This window comes from Dermacentor andersoni, chromosome 1, assembly GCF_023375885.2.
Source record: "Dermacentor andersoni chromosome 1, qqDerAnde1_hic_scaffold, whole genome shotgun sequence".
In the NCBI taxonomy this organism is placed as follows: Eukaryota; Metazoa; Arthropoda; class Arachnida; order Ixodida; family Ixodidae; genus Dermacentor; species Dermacentor andersoni.
This window is the reverse complement of record NC_092814.1, coordinates 188,589,915-188,613,735: the sequence shown is the minus strand read 5'-3', so window position 1 is coordinate 188,613,735 and position 23,821 is coordinate 188,589,915. Positions and strand designations below refer to the sequence as shown.

Below are 23,821 nucleotides of genomic sequence, written 5' to 3'. Positions count from 1 at the left end.
TCCTCGTTTATAGGAGGTCACTTTTGCTTGCTTTAAAAACAAATAACATTGCCTACACTGAGCGGCTTATCTTACCTAATTGGCTGATAAGAGGCGAGGAGCACCCTCAAGTGGAGAGGGATTCGATGGGGTCGAGCCAGTGCACTGAAAATTTATGACCAGATGAAGAGGGTGGTGCCAGCGTCTGCGATTGGTCCGTTTTCCCTTACTTAGCTTGCGGTGTCTGTTCGAAAATCTCGGCAGCATGCAACTGAAGGTTAAGAATGCCACTAAATAGTATCCTCAGGAAAGGAAAGTTGGCTGAGCGAGGTCGTAAACATGCCGAAAGTGCTCGAAAACGTTACACGGCCACACAAAAAGTTTTATTGTAGGCAAATAAATATGTGCTATCCGGCAGATGCGAGTAGCCAGTGCCTGAGCGATCAGCGGCAGCCATCCTTTATTCCTTTCAGAATAGGGCAGCCTGGGGCTATTCAGAGAAAAGTTCAGTTTTGTTCGGCATATTGATGCATCTTTAACACGTACACGTCACTTTGACGCAGTGAGTTTTCGCGTTTTGTGACATCACGTGACAGGCAGGTGAAGTGGCTGCAGCCCGAAAACTTTTGACCAATAGCTGAGGGCTAATGGCGAAAAATGTCGAATCAGAAATAACTATTTTTCTTTTGTTCAGTCCAATCATGCATAATCAGAGTGTACACGTCATATCAGATGGGGAGCTATCGCAGTTTGCGCGACTGACAGGCTACGTGGGGGTGGCCCAAAAAAGTTTTTGACCAATCGCGGAGGGCTGATTACAGAATTGGAATAGAAAAGCTTGGAATAGCTTTACATTACAGCGCCCGTAATCGCATAAAAAAATACCCTGCATTTTTTCTTTTTTTTGCTCATGCTCAGTATGGATGACTATAAATGCAAATGCAGAAAAGAGGAAGCGCAGGGATGGATGGATGTGTTGAGGTGCCGCACACTCTCACAATGGCACTGCCTAAGGAGGTGCCTTTGCCTGTATACTTGCTGAAGCTGTATAACACTAAACTTAATAGATATCATGTAAAAACATCTATTGTTGTGCCCCCCCCCCCCCCTCCCTTTGACCCTATTTCCCCCTTAGTCAAAGAGCCAATCTATGCCTCCTCCTGATAAAACTAGTGTACTACATTGAACCAGTTCAGCGTTGCAAACTGGTTCATGAATTGTTATAAACTGAACCGAAACAAAGTTGGAGTGCATTGAACCTGAACCGAACCTGTATTTCTTTCAGTTCAACACCCTGGACGTCGACAATTTTAAAGCAGTTTATCAAATTTGGGGCACAGTAACTTTGTAATAGTTCTTAAAAGTTGCTGAATTCCAACCTCTGATTCATGCAGAATACAATTCACTATGTCTTTAACAATAAACATTAGCTAGCCAGAGCAGACGCCGCAAGAATCCATTACATCATGAAGGTCAAAACGTCACTGATATACTGCAGTGACAGAACGCCAAGACTACATCGCCACTCGCCTTTCATTTTTGCAAGCCTCCTCTCACAGTAAGAACGGTTCTTTTTCAGTATTGTAGAAGAGTAATTTACCAGTACAGCCCACATTATTTTTCTCTTAAGTGTTGTCCCTTTAAGCTGCTCCCAAAATATGCACACTACTAAAATACTAGCTTGGCTTGTTTGAATCTAGCAGCTCCTTCAAACTGCGTTAGAAACATGCCAGATCAAGCAAAGGTAGCCCGATCTGTCGACAGCCAACACTTTTCATTATAAAAATGTGAATTATTGCAAGTCTACCGTACGAGAACTTTAAGCAACACTGCATCTGACGTTCAAATGTAAAGCCACATTCTACATAAATGAAGGAGTATATAACATACAAATAGGTTCTCCCATATCGCGCAAAGTTGACTTGACCTCAGTGTCATCAGTTGATACGTTGATCTGACGAGCCTGCACAAAAAGAAAAAATGGTGTAGCACATTACAAACAACAGAACAGGCTTAAGGAGCCAAAACACAACATTGCCTTTTTTCTTCTCTCGAACTCCTCAAGCAGCTGCTGTTTGTCTCGGCCACTTTCATCCTCAATCTCCATGTATTCTGCATGTTAAAAAATTCACCTTTAGTGGTTACCATTAAAACACACAGTGAAAGTTCTGTTACAAATAGCAAATGAAACTGCGTAAGATATTGCACTTAGACAGCACGAACATCTGCACATGGAGCTAGACGTGAAACAGCTTATGATACACATAACTAGATATTCTTTAACAGGGCAGTGTGAATTTGTGATGAGGCCAGTGAGGTTTAATGTTTACAGGCACAATAATTTTTGAATTCCTTATGGATACATAAGAACTAAGACTTAACATAGCAGTGCTGAAATGTATTACAGAAATGTGTAACAATAATAACTGCCTGCTACATCTGTTTTTCTGAAGCTAGAATGCAGCTCCCATAAAGTGATAAAGAGAGAAGTGTACCCTCAGATATGTGAATGTTTCCGGAGGCCATGGCTGCTTTGACGTCCATGCTTTGTGAATCATCATCACTACCATCTTCAGCTTCTCTATCTGCCAGTCTCTGACGCTCTTTTTCTTCAAGGCTTCCATAGTGAACAACTTTTTGTCGCTTGACATATGCGACATCTTCATCGTCGGACATCACCTCTTCGTCAAGCTCGCCGAGGCTGAAAAAAAATGATTCAGTATGGCATGAAATGGTACGGTTCAACACCTAGCAGTTTTGCAGCCATACGAGTTTAGTGTCAAAAAAACTTCCCAGCCTAAATTTTCATGGGTGAAAAATACGTCGCAGAAATCGACCCACGCATCAGCAGCCGACACAAAAACTACTGCAGGTAAATACAAGTTAGCAGACCACACAATGTAGACATTTAGCGCACACAAGCCAAAACAAAAATAATAATAAATAATACTGTGGGGTTTTACGTGCCAACACCACGATCTAAATTATGAGGCACGCCGTAACGGAGGACTCCGGATTTTAACCACCTATGGTTCTTTAACGTGTACCTAAACCTACGTACACAAGTGTTTTTGAATTTTGTCCCCGTCGAAATGCTGCCACCGCGAACGGGTTCAAACCCACGACCTCGAAAACGCGACACACAATACCACCCAGCAAAAAACATTCCCGTTACATCTAGAACAATAAAAGTTATCTACTGTCCTGAAAGATGGGGAAGTATACTGGGAATGCATGCGTGCATGGGGCATGCATTTGTGTGGTATAAATAACATTCAAATCGCAGAACATGTTTGCCGCCGCCGCCGCTGGCCCTACAACACACAAAGACAAACCGCATTTAGTGCACGCACACAAACAATACGAAGATAGGACACCCCCACACACGGCAATGCAATGATGCAACCAAAGAATAAAAAGCGACTGCAAGACAAACTCTACAAAATTGTTGATACTGCGACAAGATTCCCACCACAGCAAAGGGTTCCACACCACGCACACGACTCGGAGAGCGATTCTTTGCAGGCAGGCCCTCTTTCTGCGCATGCTCCACCGGGCGGCATGTCGCCTAGCAACGGGGACGCGCCTCTTCTTTTTTGTCGTGCTTCGTTCTGCGGCCGCAGCATTCACACTAGCTTCAGACTAGTCTACTATACTTAGTAGAGTAGAGTAAACTCTACTTCAGGCTAGTGCTAGTACTTCTAGCACTAGTCTCTATTCCACAGAATCAGTATAGTAGCTTTATGTTTACTTCAGACCAACGCAGAGAACGTAGATGTATGTAAATGCCTGCGACGTCGCTTCCTTTCCTATTGGAGACGCCCTGCAGTTGTTTGCGAGCCGAAACCGCGGGGTGGCGCTCGGAACCATACCGCTGTAGGGTGCCTCGATGTCCTCCTCGCCCGCCGCTCCGTTCAGGGTGGAGACATTCTTTGACGCAGCCGGTGCCGCCAGAACCGGTTCGTTCTAGCAACCGCCGCCATGTTCATGCCCGCCGCGCGCGCTGCACGGTGCAGGTGGTAGGACGTTGCTGCGATGAGTTCGCTGGGTGTCGTCGGCACAATATGCCCGGCTGCTGCGTGCCGTTGTGCAGTAATCACTCAAGGAATGGTTGGCGAATGTTTCAGTTCCCAAGACACCCAAAAAGAAGAAAGCCGCGGCAACGGGGCTTGACGGGCATGTAAGCAAGACGTGCGCAGGAGTGAGCCTACAGTGAACACTGAAATTAAATTTTAATGCATATCGCCAGAATTCAAAAACTTTCGTTTCATTTGTGTTACTCTTTTAATATAGTTTTCATTCATGTGTTTATTCTTACTTTGCTGTGCGTGCTGATTTTTCACCTTGTGTCTGTGCAAGTTTTCTGCGTTTTTTCCCAACTTATCGCGCTGAGCAGCAAGCTGTCATTCTAATTTATTTTGTTCAAGTTAATTCAAGGCTTCCTTGTAGTTTCTGGTCGTTGGTCTGAGATCTACGAAAGACCTGTGGCAATTGACACCTCTTGACAGCTGACATAATAAATACCTGCATGGCGACGCAATCGTCGTGACCGAAATCACGTATCTACTCGTCACTTAATGACCTCTTTTCTTTACCACCGGCATCTTCTTATGCAATAGGAATTTCCAGGGCTGCATACCAACATGCTCACAAGCAACACAGGTTCACGGCGTAACTCTTCGCGAAGAACAGAAATGCTGGCAGCGTAGCAATTTTTGCATTCCTCTATGAACGCTTGTGGTAAACGCATCATCTCCCACTGTGAAACAAGGTGATTGCCGCGCAACTTAATTTCTGTATTTACAGTTCGTAAACAAAACACGCCAGGCCGCTGATCAGTGGTTGCAACGCGTTTTATGAGGGTACTTCCAGACGACAGCATTAAAACGACACTAAATAGAAACAGGAAGTTGAGCTGGCATAAAAGAGGGGCCTTTAGAACAATTCGTAATCGAAGTAATCGAAGTAATGAAAAAAGCGCATTGCTTCCGTCAAACCGCTCATCTACACGCGCGCCAACAACGCGCCGCTCGCAGCGGGCAAGAACATGGCGGACGCCGTAGCAGACGACGCACTTGTCTCCACCCTGAACGGAGCGGCGGGCGAGGAGGACATCGAGGCACCCTATACCGCTGCACCGGGGACCGCAATAGTAAGAGGCGACTGGAGGATTGGTGGAAGAAAAGTAGGGAAACGACAAAAGACGGTGACGTACAAAAGCACAGTTCGCAATAGGGGATCAGAAAATTTAGGCGTGGTAGTTCAGAGTGTTTTTTTTTTTTTTTCATTGTTTAACCTACACTCTTAGGCAAATTTACACCCTTTGGCTTGCCCCTTCTGCCACACAACGATAATCGTTATCTGCCTTGATGCGTTCCCTTTCTTTAACGCTGCGAGCCCGGAACTTTCCAGTAACGAACGGCACGCGCGTTATCAGAAGGGGCACTCCAAAGGGTGTAAACTGTTCTATGCTGATAACGCGCGTGCCGTTCGTTACTGGAAAGTACCGGGCTCGCAGCGTTAAAGAAAGGAAACGCATCAAGGCAGATAACGATTATCGTTGTGTGGCAGAAGGGGCAAGCCAAAGGGTGTAACTTTGCCTAAGAGTGTACAGTAGCAAGAGCTTGGTGGCGCAACCCACCGCCCCGTTCCAAAGGGGACGCTCATAATATCCATCCATCCATCCTGTACCGTTGAATGGGAAGAAATGAGAAGCCAGAAGAAAGTTCATACCACGACCGTTCATACAGGTCATATCAACAAGGGACTGAGACAGGGGTGCCCTTTATCCCCGCTGCTGTTTATAATGTACATGGTGAGGATGGAGAGGGCGCTAGAAGGAAGTAATATCGGGTTTAATCTCTCACACAAACAGGCGGGTATAGTAGTAGAGCAGCAGCTCCCAGGTTTATTGCATGCGGATGACATTGTGTTGCTAGCTAACAAGCAAAGTGATTTGCAACGTCTGGCTAATATCTTTGGACAGGAAGGCAACAATTTAGGTTTGAAATTTAGTGTTAGAAAATCAGGTGTTATGGTATTCAACGAAAACAGTGAACAGACAGTGGAGATACAGGGCCAGAAAATACCTCGGGTAACAGAACATAAATACCTCGGTATATGGATAAACGAAATCAATAGATATATGGAAACACAGGAAAAAACAATAACAGTAAAGGGGAAGAGAAATTCAGCCATAATGAAGCACAGATCGCTATGGGGATACAATAGGTACGAGGTCCTCCGAGGTATGTGGAAAGGTGTAATGGGATCCAGGACTTACTTTTGGAAATGCGGTTGTTTGCTTTAAATCAGGGGTACAATCAGGACTCGATGGGAACCAAAGGTCAGTGGGTCGCCTCGCATTGGGCGCTCACGGGAAGACTACAAATGAAGATGTGCAGGGTGATATGGGCTGGACTAGTTTTGAAGTGAGGGAAGCTCACAGTAAATTGAGTATGAAGAACGCCTGAGGAATATGGAAGAAAGTAAATGGGCTGGAAGAGTGTTCAGGTATCTGTACAGGAAAAACATTGATTCACAGTGGAGGAAAAGAACTAGGAAGCTTACCAGCAAGTATGTGGCGTAGGGTGGGCAACACAGCCACAAAGACGGTCAAGCGGAAAGTGAGAGAGGCTGAAATAATCTCATGGGTGGCGGCAATGGAAAGAAAACCTGCCATGAGTAACTACTTAAGAGGAGCAAACGAAATCAGGAAAGAAACAATTTATGATAACTCAAAGGGAAGCTCATTACTTTTCGAAGCGAGATCGGGATGCCTTAGATATAAGAAGGAAGAAGAAGCATGTGCTTGCTGCGGTAAAGCTAGGGAAACTATGGAGCATGTTTTATTAGAATGTGAAGACGTCTACCCAGCAGTCGATTTAGGCACCACTGTCCTCCTTGAGGCCCTTGGGTTCAGCGGGAGCAGTGGTAAAGCAAACATGTCCACAATGGGGCTCTTGCATTGCCCAGGGGGCGCTGCGAAAAAGGTGCTAAAAAGCGCCCTCTGTCCTAAAATGGGTCGTACCAAGCTCGGTCGTCTGCTTCGGAAAGCACGTTAACAATATGGACCCGCCACTTTCGGTTGTGTTATATCACGGCCTGCAGCGAATATCGGGCGCCGAAGATTTTGTTAGGAGTGGCACGCTGCGTAAAGGCAAGAAATTATGCAGTGCCGAATACGTGTATGCCGTTCAAGAATTAAGCGGCGAAGTTTTAGCGCGGTGTCAATCGCAAGTGAAGCGAGTCGCGTACGAAGTGGAACTTCAGGTAAGGTTTGCACGCTGCTAGATTCAGGCGCACAAACGCGAGGAAATGCTTGCTATAAATGAATCCACAGCAGCGATAAGCAGACATCATGTGTACGGAACTGCTCGAGCACACGACGGTACGCGCCGCGACGGCAGCGGTCTTTCAGCATATGCCGCGATGTACGAACTGCTCGAGCGCACGATCGTACGCGCCGCGACGGCAGCGGTCTTTCGACATGCCGCTCCTTCAATCTTTGTTGACTGCATGCCGCTAAACAAGTAGTTAGGCATGCGTTGCAGTAGCGGCCATCTGTCCCTTTTAGTAACTGGTAATAACTGATGCAATGCATATGAGCTCGCACGTACGTGCGAATCGCGCTGCAGCGCGAGGTCGTGCGCTGCTCGCTTGATGCAGCTTTTAATGACAACGCTCGAAAATCGATCTGCTGTAATCAATGCTATCTTGCTGCGTTGCCTCAACATGCTGGCTTGAGGTCAAGTATGAGCACATTTAACTCTCTAACCTGTGCTGCTCGTAGTGGGGTAGTGAATTGTCACCGAATCAGCCCGGCCATTTGTGGTCATTTGCACACACCTGGGCACTTCACCACTTCGCACCGGTCGAATTGCAAATTGTCGCTGTGGCCGGGTTTCGAATCGTGAATCACCAGCCATGCCTGCTGCTATGTCGGTCTGCCGTCGGGACTGTAGGTGCAAAAGACCGAATTTTAGAACGCAGATCTATAATCAAGCAAGCTTCAAGACAGGTGAAGCAGTCAGCATGGCGCGAAGTTTCGCTTACCCAGCGCGACGAACTGCAGTTATACAGCGCGCCCGACGCTCCGCTTCGTGAGGCCTTGAAGGGAAACGATAGAATCGGATGTTGGGATTCAGGCCTTCTGGTTCATGGGAGCCCACGACGCAGCAGTATATCGACGGTGACGCTTTTTCGATGCTGAGCTAGGTCCCTCCGGATCGGCGTCGCCGATTCCTTCTGCTTCCAGCATTACGTCCCACGGCACACGGAGAGTCCGGTTTCGTTAAACTATAGGCTGCGACCAGCTCGCAGCATGGTCTGTGAGAAGTGACGAGCCTTTTCGCACTCGCAACAGGGCAGAAAAAAGTGCGAATCGACGCAAAACTCGGCCTAGAAACGTGCTTCGCCACAGCCAGGGCTCAATACGACCCAACTGGTACGACCCAGATGTCGTTTCCCGCGCCGCCACCAGGCACCGCTACTATACCTCAAACTCCAGCGCAAGACGCCCATAGGCATTAGTAAGAGGCGATTGGAGGATTGGTGGAAGAAAAGTAGGGAAATGACAAAAGACGGAGACGTACAAAAGCACAGTTCGCAATAGGGGATCAGAAAATTTGATTGTGGAAGTTCGTAGCGTTCTTTTTCTTTTTTTTTATTGTTTAACCTAGGTAGGACATTAGGCAGTATAATAGCAAGGGCTTGGTGGCGCAACCCACCTCCCCGTTCCAAAGGGGACGCTCATAACATACATCCACTCATCCATTCTTCCTTCGCAGTTATAGAGTTTCAAAACTTGTTCGCAGCCAAATTTATTTCTTTAATCTATGGCCATAGAGTTTCTCACTTCGCACAGTGTACTGGAATAGGCTAGTACACTGTAGCCAAAGAGTTTCATGGCCTTGCATGGCCCGTTTGAAATTGTGTGACGTCAGTTGAAATACGTGAGCGATGAATCACTACGGGAACTATCTTGGTTATGTTCCGAGTTAGCAGGGCGATGGAGCCTACGAGGGCTACGGTGCTACGTCGAAGCGAACTACAGCCAGATATCTCTACCGTCTCTACACTCTACCGTGCGCCAATGTGGTGTCTCTGGTGGTCAGACAACGGCCCGATCTGTGAGCACTGCAACACGTTACTGCATTGTCACAGTTTATGAGCGAATTTCAACGTGGTTGAAACTGCGGTCGTCTAACGGTAAAGACTGTGGTTTAATTTCGACGGTGAACCTGTTGCATGTAAATTATGAGCGGAAATTTTTATCCAACAACAACTAAGACACGATCCATGACGCGTCCTTCAACGTGCGTCGAAGATTTTCAGTGCCGCAAACTTAGGTACGCGGAGGGCTTGAAACGCCACCTCGTAGATTCCAATGATCACGCGGAGCAAGACGAGACAGGCGGTACTTGTCAAGCTTCATCATCGAAAAGAAGGCATGTTTCGCCTTCGAACGTCTGCAGCAGGCGCTTCCGCTCATCGATTCCCCCCAACACAGGCGTAAATAATCGCCTGGAGCCTGCTAAGTCGTGTCAAGAATACAGTGCATTCTACGAAGACACTGCAACTGGAAGAAAAAGCAGGCAGTCGAAGACATGTTCTCGGTGCTTCAAAACTTTCACTACAGCGGTTCAACTTCAGATGCATGCAACGTCGCACCATGTGCCGTACAAGTGCCCTCTGTGCTCGCAGACCTTTTCGGGGTTATCACTTTTAAAAACGCATATCAATTCAATTCATGTGTAAGTGCCGTGTTGAACTAGAACATTATATTTGAGCTGAGTAGTAAAATGATCAACTTCTCAGCCACTTATTTTCGATGTATGTCCTGTGAATTGGAAGTCGTATAATCTGACCTTGCTTGAGTGTCATGTGTGCAACAAGAAGCACTATTTTGTAACATTTGACTTGGACAAACTCCTGCCATGCCCATAGTAAGCTTTTGGAGCTCAAGGACTTACCACATTTGCTCAGGATCTGCATGAAAACAAGCATTACTTCCCAAAGGCTGGTTGTTGCTTTTTGGTTGTGTTGGTCTTGCCAAATTTGTCTGTCGCACAAGTTGCCTTTTGCAAGATCGCCCTGTACATGCTAAAGCATGAAGTCGGCTGGTCACTATCACCACATCACCTGCATCTACTTGAACAGGATGCTAATTCCCGGAGAACCCAAGAGGCAATGAAGTCTCATGCTAGTTTTTTTTTCAATTTCTGGAGGTAATTGATTTTGCATGACAGTGGTGTTATGGTACGCAATAATGAAGCAGAGCACTCATTGGCAGAACTAAGGACAACTCTTGCTAGCTTTGCTACAACATTGTGTCCATCCATCGTTTTGTAAATCCTCTTGTATTTGACTGTAGTCAGATTGATGTAATTTATTTCAATATGATCAAAGCTTTCAATGAAGTTTCAACAAATACTATTGCAGAAACTGAAACATTAGGCATTATGTCCACATTATTGTGCATGGTCTCAAAGCTACTTGAAAAATCTTCGAAACTAAGTGAAGTTTTCCTAGTGCTTCTCTGAACAGTTTAAATCTTTTTCAGGCAAGTACCAGGTAGGCTTGACACACTTATATTTTTAGTTTTTATTAATGACTTGCCATTACACTTGGAGAACAGATGATATTGTTTACTGATGATCTAAAATTGTTCAGAAAGATCGAGTGTTCACGACTGCCGTTCACTGCAGAGTGACATTCTCAGTCCAGCAATGGTGTGTAGTAAAACTTGCTCACTAGAAAGCTTGATTGCTTAACGTTTGACTATTATCTTTTTGGCGGGAATGTTTGCTGGATTTATTACATAGGGGACCTTGGTGTCGAGGTTGACTGTTGGTTGGATTTTTATTTGCGTGTGTCACATGTTAATCTAGCACTAAGAACTTGTGGCAAGCTTTCACATGAACCAAAAAATTTTTCGCACATTACAATGTCTTGTGGGTCTCTATTGCCCTCTTATGTGGTTGCGTCTTGAGTTCGCATCTATGGTGTGGAACTTGCCTTCTCTTGCATTTAATGGCCCAATTGAAAAAAGTGCCAAGATTTGCATGTGCTGTATACAACAGGTATGTCAAGCGCCGACAGTTTTACAACTACAGTTGTATTTTCACGGATCTTGGGCTGGAAAACGTGCCCTATGGAAGACTTGCGCATGACATAACTGTTTGCACATAGTTGAGTGTGGTACATTTGAGTGTGATGTACTTTTGTCATTACTGTGTTATCGTGTTCTGTGTGGCAAAACCCACAAGTGTATACATACATTTTACAAAGATTTTAGGTCCATCCTTTCACAATGACATATTTGACATGTCTATAAATGCAAATTTCATTTCTATTTAACATTTAGACGGTTTAAGAGGAGTGCTTAAAAACCGAAAAGGCACCGAGATGTTTATTTTGTGCGACAAATGCATCGACATGCACTATCAAGCAGGCCACTCGGCTGTTGACCAGCACTGAAATGAACTATCCGACAGTGTACAGTTTTTATGTGTACGACCCCAGTGACTTGTTACCAATGCCTAGTTAAGTTGCTACATTATGGTGCCATATTTCAGCAACCAAAGAATGAGTACCCACTCCACGAAACTTGCTGCATTCTTCAACCACACATATTGCACTTTTTGTTCCATGCCATTTCAGCCAAGAAAATGTATGAAATACACCTGCCTTTTTAGCTAGGTTTCTGTTGCTTTAGGCTTCAAATATATTCAAAATTATCTTGTAAAAATTGTAAGCACTGCTGGCTGTGTTACTGGCACAACATATGTTTTTAATATATTTAACTTTACTGAGATGTTAAATACACAAATACGGCCACCAATCACAGTTCCACAAACGTAGAAAAAAAATATTTTATTACTTTAACAAAAACAATACAACAATAAATTGTGAATTGCAGTGGCAATATTTCATGGGGATAAATTCAGGTTGCCAAAACAAGCTCAAAACAAATAACATAGCATTCAGTATCTACATGTTCAGCATTGATTTGGGAGCATTATAGTACAAAATCAATATAGATATTGAACTTATCTGCTTTATACATAGATCAAAATGCTCTTATGACACCTGTGTTTAATGAAGCATACACACAATGTGCGAGCCTTCTGACTTTAGACTTACTCAGTGCAAGTGCTGAATAACAGAACAGGCAAACAGCACTGAAACAGGCACAAACAAAGCATACGTTGGCTCGAGCTAATGAGATGTGCCCTCTTGTCCCTGCAATAGCTCTGTATACACACATGCATGCTCTAATATATGTTGGCACAGTAACCACATCACGCATTTGGCACGTACATCACCTGACAGGCTAGAAAAAATATGAATCTCCTGGACGGCTCTTGGTTAGAGCATATGAAAGATGTTCTCCATACATTGGGATGATTGAGACACCTCAATTCGTTTTTAAAAATTCGTCAAAATTTTTGCCCCAGTTCTGATAAATCATAATGTACTGACATAACATTTTCAACTTTTCATTTTTCAATAAACAGACAACTGAGCGAGCTGAAGTGAGTGCCAAATTTTGCAATGTCCAGCTCACATGTGGCCACCTTCTGTGTCATCACACATACCTCCTGGGAGACAACAAAACTGTTTGTAGAAAGTTATAGTAAATTATTTGGAGCACTCCAAGGCTTGCCAGTATGTTTTCTAGGCTTTCGAATTCCAGCACCTTCATGCAAAAAATGAAAAGTTGAAAATTTTACGTCAGTACTGCTTTAACCACACATGTAACAGCATTGTTCAAAGAATTAGTTGGGACTTGTCTTACTTATGACCTGCTGTTACGGAATAATTATACTATGTTGAGGCTAAAAGAAATGGCACATTGCTCTATCTGCCTAATGATTTTCTTCTTTCTTTTTTTTTTGGACTTCACGAAATGCTACAAGAGATTTAAATGTGACAAAACATGCCTTTTCATACTTTTAAAAATTCTAAGTGATTGTTCACTCATTGATCATAAAATACCATCACTACCAAAAAAGATCTTGTAGAAAAGATAAAACAGGACTACCCTTTGAAGATAAATTAACAGACATACAAGCACTCAAACCATGTAAAAGAACATATAACATAGTACGCATTTAACAATGTCGCCAAGATTAGAGGCAAGGCTTGCACAAGAGTGCAGTACGTTGATGTGTCTTTTTGAGACATAGTATTCATTGTAGGAAATTGTGCCAAGAAAATAGACAAATAATGGCAGCCTGCATTTTCTTAGTGGAACATCAATCCACTAGCCTTTTTCTTTATGTGGAGAACCTAACATCACTGGTAACCTTTTTGCTCAAGCAATGCTTCAGTGAATATATGATCTTTTTCTAGCACAAAATAGTTGTCACAATACAATAGCTAAACATCTATGTGTGCATATATACAGAAAAAGTGTATTGTCAATGCCAATGGCACCTTGAGAATTAATGTCAGGTATACAGGGGTGATCTCAAAGCTGTGCAATTAGACACTATCAGGATTTACCTTATGCAGCACAAAAATGCAACCAGCAGCTTGTGGCATTCACAGGTTGAGTTTTGACTGCTGCAACCTTTACAGAGAGAGGGGAAAGGAAATTTCACATGCTTCCTCGGACATGTTACATCGAAAATTTCTTTGCAAGACTCTCCGCAGGCCGACACACAGGAGTAAAACTGCAAACCTCCAGCAGGTGCACAGGACTATCTGCAATGTGCACTACAAAATGGTCGTGCAAGAAGGGTGCAACGTCAAGAAAGCAGAATTGCTGTAGTGTTCACCCTTAAAAAAAAAGTCAAGCCAGTAATCAAGAAGTAGAGCAGGTACACTTGCGGCAGGCAAGCTAAATGTGATCCCTCTGGAGTGCGAAACAGCATTAGTACAGGCACTGCATGACACCCGAAAGAAGGGCTGGTTGCACAGCACCTTTGATGGAGTCGGCGGGCCAATACAGGCTTACCTACACACTGCGGCAATGGCTGCAGCAAAAGAGTAGATCAGGTACATCACACAACAAGTGCCTACACTAAGGGGAGTTGCAAATTTCACCGGCTCACTCATAATATCAGTCACTTGCAGCAGCACAAGGAAGTGGCCACACTCTGCAAGAACCAGCTCATATAGATGATGCAAAAGAAAGTGCTAAGGAGAGTTGCTATATTCTGGTTAAAAGAGTACTGGCACATTTTCAGAGTTGTGGTAACTATACCATATACTTCTCACATGTAAAAGGGTGATGGAAAGTATGAACGCCTGGAAACAAGTACCAAAGTTGATCTCGAAATGCTAAACCCGGTGTCATCGAAATTGTGACGTCATGGCACAGCTAAATTTGTCGACATCGTGGAGCAATAAGGCTAGGTATCATGATGTCGTTCTAGTGCTGCACCTGTTTCTTCTGGCTGCACTCGCAGCTGCAGCGATTGCAAGAATGAAGCAAGTCAGTGTATCATGACACTTCCACCTCCTGGGTAGCAGAACTATTTTATAAAGACAATTATAATAGTAAATTATTTAGAGTGCCCCAACACTTGCCATTATTTCTTCTAGGGCTTAGACCTTCACTTAATGCAAGAAAATGACAAGTTGAAAATGTCATGCCAGTACTCCTTTAACTATGACCAGCCCTCATCCAGTGGTGACTGGCCTAGCAAAGCTTTCGGTACTGTACAGTTGTGGCTAGAGGGCAACACCCAAGGCAAATAAACAGCCACAATGACAAACACAATTCTCACCATTGCAGACTTTTTTTTTTGGCTAGGTCTGTGTTCATTTCAATGATGGACTTGTGAGCAACAATAGCACCAATCTGCTTCTGATGTCACAATACAATTCTAAAGCCACAGGTTGTGTCAGCTGCACCTAACAGCCAGGTGAGCAAACTTTTTTTTTCCCTCCAACATTGGAGCACAGCAAGGAGCCCTTATGCACCAGTTTAGTTTAGACAAAAATACTTTGATAAAAATTAATAATACTTTATACACTTGGCAACAGATTTGTTCATTCATGTTATATGCAATGGAATTTGAATATCTGTTCTGGAACATGAAATATATTTGTTCAACAAAAAGCCTCATTTAAGCTTGTGGTAGAGCACAAATAGCAAAATGATGCAGCCAAACCTTCCATATGAAACTTGCCATTCAACTTCAACATTAACTGGAATAGGGGTTTTAGAACATCTAATGCAGATAAGATAAAGCAAGGTAGCATAAAATTCATTAATTAGTACAAGCCATCAAAAAAGGTATAAGAGTTCAATAATATAAAAGCTGATAAAAAAAAGACTAATAGCCATGACTAGGAGGGATTCACTGGACAACCAGAAAGACCACAGCAAGAAATGAGAAGTGGACAACCTCATACATGACTGCAGAGAAACACGAGAAAACAAGACCTGAAAAGGAAATAAGAGCACAAGAAGCAAAATGCCAACAAGCTAGCAGTGACAAACATTAAAATTTTTCAAACAGCCATTTACTGAAACAACCATGCGCAGGTTTGCTCTCCACAACAAGTATGCGGTTTCATGGCAAGATAGTAAATGAATATCTCAATTTTCGAATGACTATTTTCTTAAATAAAGGTAAATGTTGGGTGCTATCCTGTCTACATTTCTATTTCCTGTGCTCTTATCCTTTATTTGCTGGCTTTTTTTGGTAACTACATAAGGCCAATGACATGCATGGTAGGTTATCAGAGTTAAAACACTTAAATGCGCTATGAGAGCACTAATAAATGAGGTTCCTGCATCAACTTCTCTCACTCATAATACAGGACATGGGAGTAACACAAAGTGCATTCTATCAAGACATCGTATATTCGTTGTGACAGCAATAATTGCAGAATAGTTATCAGGTCGCATGCTTTAGAATGCTCACTGAGCAAGCTCAATGGCTAATGCTCATCTGTAGGCACCTTCACAACAGTGGACGACAAGGGAAAAAAAAATGGCGTGAATAGATAAGAGATTCGAAAGAATGTGGCCTGAATACAGGAAACTTGATTGTGTAGCCCTGTGGGCAGGCTGCCAACTACCAACCAGTGCAATTTACAAGCTGTCTATGTAGACTTGGTTTTATTGTTCACAATGACCAAGTGCTTGGCTTAGTGTGCCTGCTTCATCACAGCCAGAATGGTCTCAAATCAACCATGTTCAATAATGCAGAAAAATATTGGCAGTAGTTAAAAAAATACCAGCCACATTCCAGGTGAAAAATCAACAAAAGTTAATAGCCTCAGTGCCAGTTCAGCATCAAAATTTTGCAGACTCGACACACGGGCTCACTTCATCATGAGTGAAAGTTTGCAAGATTATATGCATGATAAGCTGCATATGTAATTTGACTACAAGTTGCAGGTCCTTAATGGGGTTTGGGAGGGAAGGGAGATTAGAGAGCTTATTTACATGACCCAGAAGGGTGTTCTCTCTAGCACTACATCTTCTGGCTAACTGGTCTGTCAAAATGGTATGAACAACACCTGGGGGAGAAAAAAAAACTCAAACTGAATTTTCATCGATGAAGTTAAAATAAAATGGATTAAGAAATAAGGCCTGGTTGTCAAGTATACTGAGGTACAGAGCATGCATTAGCTCATCATTTACACACAGTCAACACTGAGACAGCATAACAGTGAAAAAGAAGTTAGTGCATGTCCAATTTGTGTCCATTATTGTGCTTCAAAAGAAAGCCACAGACATTTAAAGGAAACAAAGCAGAAATCACACAAACAGAGCAATATTCCATGTGCGACATGATTTCCCATGCACTTATAACATAAAGTAAGGTTCACTCTTAAATCCACAGTATCTGTTCCACCTTTAAATACACAATTGCTAGCCACACATGCTCCTATTGCTCTCTGCAATTTGCGACCATAAATGGGCAGCCACAAATTTCTAGCAGAGTTTGAAGTGTCAGGCAGACGAGTTAGCACTCAGTGCTGGTAGCTGGAAGCTCTTGCACATACTGCCAGGGAAAGTAGCCAACCTGCGGAAACAATGTTATCTTCATTATTGCAACACATTTTCAAGCGATGTTTACAATTTGACCAAGGCAAGTGAACATGCTGCCGCCCAAGCTTGTTTGAACCATGGCACGCATGTGCCACATGAGTGACTCACAACCCTGGCTTCGTGGCTGCCCCCCATATTTTAGAACGCCCCTCCACTCAACACTCCACCTTGACCCCAAAAAAGTGGATGGCAGCACCAACTCTTGAGGAAAGTAGTCGTTATATGCTTTAATGACATTTAATGGCGGGCTCGTGAGCAAATACATTTCAACTAGACGCTCTCGGTGTCTACTTGAATGCACTGGAGTTAAGGTGCACTTATCAATCAACTCCTCATTGCAGAAATCATCAAAGAGTGCTGTTGAAATGCAATGTCTACTTCAGCCGTCAGGCAGTGGGGTGCTTCTCTCACTGGAGTTGAGGAAGAACCTTGAATCGACACCCATCTGAGAATGCAGGGGTATGGCATTTTACTGTAGAGCATGAAGTAACCAGTTCAATTTCTCACTGCAGCTGCAGCATTCAGGTGGAGGAGCAATGTAAAAATCGCTCATGTACTTACATTTAGGGCACGTTCAAGAAAGACAATAAAGCGAAATATTAGGTTAAGCCAATTGAGTAAATTACTGGTTCTGCAATGGCAAAATACTGCATAGATTCGTGTAAGCGCTGCACTTTCTTTTCACAATTTTGACGAGGTGCAGTGATTACATGGCACTGAATCTTTTGGTTGAAATGGTGCCAGTGCAGCCTTCATTTGTGCACACCTCAGATCCCCAGATGTACTATTTCATCAGAGGAACGCACAGCTCTTGCCATCTAGTAGCGGTACGCAGAAGTGCGCAGTGTGCAAAAATTTGCCGATGCATGCATACGGCATCGGAATTTCTTTTTTCCAAATTTTGGACTGCCAAGTGCGGCCCTTGCACGAGTCTATATGGTAACCAATCTCACAGGGAGAGCAGGCTTTGCAAGCCAGAAAAGCAAGAATGTGAAGCGATGGACTAAGCTGCCCTGAAGTTCCCACACCAGAAACCCTGGGTAGTATTTACGGAAGCCCATCTGCATTCACGAATAAACAATGTATGTTCACCTATGGAAAATATCTTGTCAATTTATGGTCGCTCTAAAAAAATTGCAGTAAATTTTTTTCGAAATAGGCCAGTCAGATGATTTTAAATTTGCAATAAAGTCATTCGACCCTGGGGGGAGGTTGCATTCGGAAAGAAAAAAAAAAAAGTTCACCCTCAAAGAGTTGAAGCTGCGTCCACAGCTAAATGTCACTTCTGTGTGAATTTTGAGCACTAATAAACCATCATGCCAAGTGGAAGGTACTGATGCAGCAAAATGCTTTAGATGTGAGCAAGCATTTCTTTGTGTTTGCTTGTGCCATACTCGCATTGGCTGCATATGCACAATTCTACTGCTTTACTCTTAATTCTTGTCTGACCACTTTTTACACTAAAGAATTTTGCAAGTGTTTAGATTTACAAAGGCTCACAAGAGATATAACAAACAGCGAAAGTGCTGCGTTGCAGCTTTTATTTAGTGTTAAGACACATAAACCTGAGGCTCCGTTTCGTACACTTGTGAACGAAAGGGGCATGTGGCAGCATTGTGTTAGTAAGCTTTTGCTCAAAATATTGAATAACCTTGAGATAAGTGACCCATTCCCCACAAAAAGTTCAGGTGATGTAATGCGTTTCCTTCGAGACAATGAAGATATTGGTTTTGCCTTTTCTATTGATGTTGAAGAGCTCTTTTATGCCATGCCTCATCATGAACTGTTTCTTACACTTAGAGATTACACAGAAGAAAATGGTCCTGCTGCTTTCCAAAATGTGGCAGGCATGTCGGTAGAGAGCCTTTTAGCCCTTTTAGAATTTTACTTAAGAGTATACTTTTAAAAAGTTTGATGGCCAGATGCATCTGCAAAAAAGAGACATTTGCACTGGGTCCTGCACTGTGCCTTTGTTGTGCCACATCTTTTTATCTTCCATTGATCGCTCCTTACACAATTGTTTTATTCAAACTAACGATGACACTGTCCTAAAAGTTTTTTTGTTATATGGATCAGCTCTTAGTTCTTTTCAACAAGAAGTGCTCCATCTCGTATAAGCATGCACTAAAGTGTGTTCTCGACGGTTTTAAAAATCACGGCAAAGGGCTGACTATTACATATGAGAGTCCAGAAGAAGGAAGGCTGTAGTTTTTAGATTTACGCCGGAAGTTCAGCAAAAGCCATGTGTGCTGGCCGTATTCCCCGCATGCACAAAAAGAGCTCCTCCCATACAAATCAGCTCACTCTAAGATAATTAAGAGAGCCATTGCAACACCCTGTTTGGGATTCATGCTTCAGAAGCCGTGTATTCATAATGTGCAAGCTAGTTTTGATCTACTTTTGGGAAGGCTTTCTTCAGCTGGCTGCCCTGGGTCGGTCGTCGTGTCAGTAGTGGAAAAGCTCCTCAAGAAATTGAAGCACCATGCTTTCAAAATGCCGCGGAAACCTGGGTGAGCACTCAAGAGGCTGGAAGTAGTTCCCGTACATGCACAAGGTGACACACTGCCCGAAAAAAGTGGCTACTTGGTTTAACATGCCGATGTTTTTTTCAGCTCCCAAGAAGCTTGCTCAGCTGAGCCTTTGCATCACTTGTGCAGACAAAAGTGTGGGCTGTAAAAAGAACCATGAAAGGCGTCCTGTAGAGTGTGCTAACAACATTGTGTACGAGATCCACCTACACTGCGGTAAAGTATACATTCGCACCAGAAGGGGCGATGCACCAGTGACCGACTTAAGGAGCATGCAAGAAATCTAGCTAATAAGGAGAAGACATCTTGCTGACCACTACAGTAGCTTTTCCCCTTGTGAACCACGTTACCATAGCATGAAAATCCTAGGCAAGAATAAGCAAAAAACCGCTCATGATACCTGTAGTACAATATTTTCTACTTGCCACCACATTTCAAAATACTGTCCACTTTGACAAATTTTGTAGCGTTGAAAAAGCCCGCACTTTATATACACTACACCTTTACGGAAAGAGCTTAGTCCACTCACACGCTCCTGAATTTGACCTTTCCACCAGCCTTTTTCCTGGCCTGCTTTGCTGAGCACTGTGACCACGTCACCTTTGACCAGACCCAGCATGCTTTCTGTTGTTGGCTGAAAGTTGTGCAATGCCACTGCATGCCCCAAGTGTTCCACTGCAGATAAAGAAAGAAGAATACAAAGCATGGCTGTGCCGATTAGAGCATCCCAGTGAAGTTGCTTGCACTGAATTATTATTTGCCATATTAAACAAGTGTCGTGTATACCATATATATGAGGGTTACGCATGTAGCTGGCATGTGACATGGAAAGAATGAACTAGAGGTGAAATGTGATGAAGTATGCGGCAGAATTGAAAGAAAAACCAATAGCAGATGATAGAGCAGCCGACCCCAAGGTGACGACAGAGCTGAAGTACAAGATACTTCAGTAGCATAAGAGATTTAAAAAACAAAAAATTGCTCATGAGAGCTCAAGTGAAAGGCAGTCAGGTCAGCTTGATCCAATGCCACTGGACTGGGTGAGTGCAACCAGGCCCGCAGGGATAGCCAAACCCACAGCTACGTACGAGGTTCTTTTTCGGTTATGATTTTGCACCTTTTACCACTACCGTATTTACTCGCATAATGATCACACTTTTTTGCCAAAAAAATTGACACAAATTCAGGGGTGCGATCATTACGTGGGTTAAATTTTCCGCGAAAAGAAAATTTTTTTTATCATCCCGCATTTGCTGCGGGATGACAACATGTCAACAAACAGGCGGCTGCTGCTGTAACTGTGCGAGACACCAAAACTAAAATTTCGGCTGACGGAGCAAGCCAAACGCGACGAACGTGATTTTTTTCCTTCTCGCGAGTACATTATGTGCATTGAAATAGCTTTTTCCGTATCAGTAATGAATAATATCATTATTATCGGCAAGTTTGCAGCAATAACGTACCCATGTCCACTTCGAGGGGACAGAAAAGAGATGGGCGCGCTTAGCTGCCAGTGACATAGAAATGCATGGCAGGCATGCTGCGAAAACTGCGGCATTTGTCCTCACTACTATTCTAATACGGCATGTTTCCGCTAAGGGTGGGCGAATATCTTAGCTGTGTTACAAGCATCGGCGTATGAATAGGGTATACTTCTAACGTATCAGTGTAAACGTGGCTATTATCATTGCCGCTCGAGATTTGTTGTGTGCCTATGAGTGCAGACGAGAGGAAACAAAAGGTGCCTTTTTTGTTGTTGTTGAACACAACCATTATAAAGCCTACAAATAATAAAGCCAAGGCAAGTTTGGTTGTAGATGTTTTTTAATGAAAGTGCAGAGAGTGATGAAAGGAATGAAACGAGGCATCTGCTTGAGAATGTTTGGTGAGTGCAGACCGCTTGGTATGTCTTGAAGAGTCGTTCACGTAGCATTCGACAGCATTCAACAGATGGTAAGTGCAATCATCATTAGCTAGACTTGGCACACGACATATCGCTGTGGCAAGTTCAGGGTGTGATCATTACATGGGAAAGAAAAAAATCGAATTTTGACAAAAAAATTTAGGGGTGAGATCATTAGGCAAGTGCGATCATTATGCAAGGAAATACGGTAGTATGAGAACACACCCTTCTACCCCTACCTATTCATGGGGTACACATTGAAACTGGGTTTATTTAACAGACAACTTGAAATGAGACCTACACTTCAATTTAGCAGTTCCCTTCATTGCTATGGAAGCTAAATGTATACTTGTTCAATAAGGAGTGCATTCATTAAACGCTTGGTGAGTGGTTGTCACCCATCTGGCACTTTCTAGTAGCACCTGCAATTGCATACAGAAATGGCATCCACATTAAACAAAGATCAACCTACCATATATAACCTAAATTATTTGCAGCTATTATCAGCCAAGAAAATACTTGGTATTTAAGCAAATACTCAGTACAGTCTTAACCTCATCATAACAAAGTTAAATTGGCCATTAAAATATCTTCATTGGACCAGATATTCATTATAAGCAAACATGCAGATATTGGTGGGGAAAAAAATCTCAATAAGGTCTGCAAAATAAACGCAAGTGGTGTGCCTCTGATGGGCCAGCAAAGGGTTTCCAGTGGATTTTGATGGCCCATCAGCATCTTGCCCTGCGGATATGAGACATGGGAACAATAATAAATTACACATACACGCTCAACACTGCCGCGAAGCAACCGTGCGATCGACGTTACTGTGCGGGAGCGGTACGTTGACTCGCTGACTGCGGTTCAACTAAGCCCAGCCACCGCTGCCACCAGACTTTTCACACATGATGGGGACTGCACATACCGTATCTACTCGCGTAATCCTCGCACATTTTTTCCCTGAACATCAACGCGAAGTTTGGGGGTGCGATAATTATGTAGGGAAAATTTTCAAGCAAATGTTTCGGAGTGTTAAATGCAAAGATGAATGGGTGCAAGTTCAGGATTGTCAGGTCCGCAATTGTAAATATAACGAAAACATTTACTTTCAAGCGTAACTTACCTTCGTTATGAAAGTACAGGGTGAACGTAAGCTCAAGCTGCTAAAGCACTTTATTTGCCGCGCGCAACCTCCCCGTCACTACTCGCATTGCGTACGTCCTGCAGGCAATTGTACTCTTCATCAGAGTCCATGTCGACACTGGAATTGATGGTTTCTTCATCTTCCGATGCTTCTTTATCGTCCCACACCAGGTGGTCCTCGGTCGCATCCAGGGCGTTCGAAATTCCTGTTTTCTTGAAGCTTCTGGCCACCATGTTTACATCAATCATCCCCCATGCCTCTGATACCCAGCTGCACAGCAGCTCCACGGACGGTCTTTTGATCTTGCCGCCCGGCGTCAGAGCATGTTCACCTTCGGCCATCCATTCTGTGTACAGCCTCCGGACATTATCTTTAAATGGCTTGTTCAAAGATACGTCAAGAGGCTGTAGCATTGATGTGAGGCCGCCGGGTATAACAGCCAGGTCCGTGCGCAGTTCCTTGAACTTCGCCCGAACCGACTCTTGAAGATGGCCCCAAAAGCTATCAAGCACGAGGAGCAACGGAAAAAGAAGCGCTCCCGGTCGCCGCCCCCACACAGTCTTCACCCAGTCCACCATAAGGTCCACGGTCATCCACCCCTTTTCTTGGACGCGCACGTGTATACCAGGGGGGAGCTTTCCTTTTGGGAGGGTCTTCCGCTTGAAAATGACGTACGGTGGGAGCTTCCACCCGTCCGCCGTCACGCCTAGCATGACCGTGCACCTCTTTTTTTCGGCACCTGTAGTCCTGACGTGCACAGTCCGAGTGCCTGTCTGTTCGACTGTCCTGCTGCTGGGCATATCGAAATTCACCGGAGTTTGGTCCGCGTTCCCTATCTGGGAGAGCAAGAAGTTTTTCTCCTGCCGGATCCTGATAACGAATCGATGGAAGTCCACTATTTTCTCTTCATAGGCTGCGGGCAGGCGCTGGCAAAGCGTTGTTCGCCTCCTGAGCGAGAGTCCATTGCGCCGCATAAATCGTGTGGCCCACCCGTTACTAGCGCGGAAGTCTTGCACCGGGATGCCCTCCTTTCTTGCGATTACGAGCGCCTGGTTCCGTATCAAATCAATCGACACAGCACACCCATTCGCTCGTCGAGCCTTGATATATTCCAGTAAAGAGGATTCGACGGCAGGAAATTTCCCAGTCTTCAGTCCACGGAAGGCCCGGCGCGTCTTACCAGTCGTCTTGAGTTCGTCGTGCTGCCATCTCCAATACCGGACGCAAAACTCGTTGACGCCGAA

General features: G+C 43.9%; 2 protein-coding genes across 12 annotated transcripts in view; both read right to left on the bottom strand.

The window, feature by feature from the left end:
* Window positions 1–3,556, bottom strand: part of U4-U6-60K (U4-U6 small nuclear riboprotein factor 60K) — a 107,952-nt gene extending 104,396 nt beyond the window's left edge. For 8 of the 9 annotated variants that reach the window (XR_011894945.1, XR_008609031.2, XR_008609030.2 and 5 more), the window contains exons 1-4: window positions 3,452–3,556; window positions 2,475–2,680; window positions 2,018–2,091; window positions 1,870–1,942 (exon numbers count right to left, since the gene is read on the bottom strand). Coding sequence is in view for 2 of the 9 variants with exons in the window: in XM_055062893.2 (XP_054918868.1) it covers window positions 1,870–1,942; window positions 2,018–2,091; window positions 2,475–2,680; window positions 3,452–3,525 (427 nt within the window). In the remaining 7 variants the exon portion in view is untranslated. Of the gene's footprint in view, window positions 1–1,869; window positions 1,943–2,017; window positions 2,092–2,474; window positions 2,681–3,332; window positions 3,425–3,451 lie in introns of those variants that run through there. The other variant, XR_011894959.1, reaches the window with a different exon arrangement.
* Window positions 3,557–11,841: 8,285 nt separating this feature from the next.
* Window positions 11,842–23,821, bottom strand: part of Vav (Vav guanine nucleotide exchange factor) — a 270,027-nt gene continuing 258,047 nt past the window's right edge. For all 3 annotated transcript variants that reach the window (XM_050195358.3, XM_050195360.3, XM_050195361.2), the window contains 2 exons: window positions 20,060–20,205; window positions 11,842–16,976 (listed from right to left, as the gene is read on the bottom strand). In XM_050195358.3, the coding sequence (XP_050051315.1) occupies window positions 16,917–16,976; window positions 20,060–20,205 (206 nt within the window). In that variant the 3' untranslated portion in view covers window positions 11,842–16,916. The remainder of the gene's footprint in view (window positions 16,977–20,059; window positions 20,206–23,821) is intronic.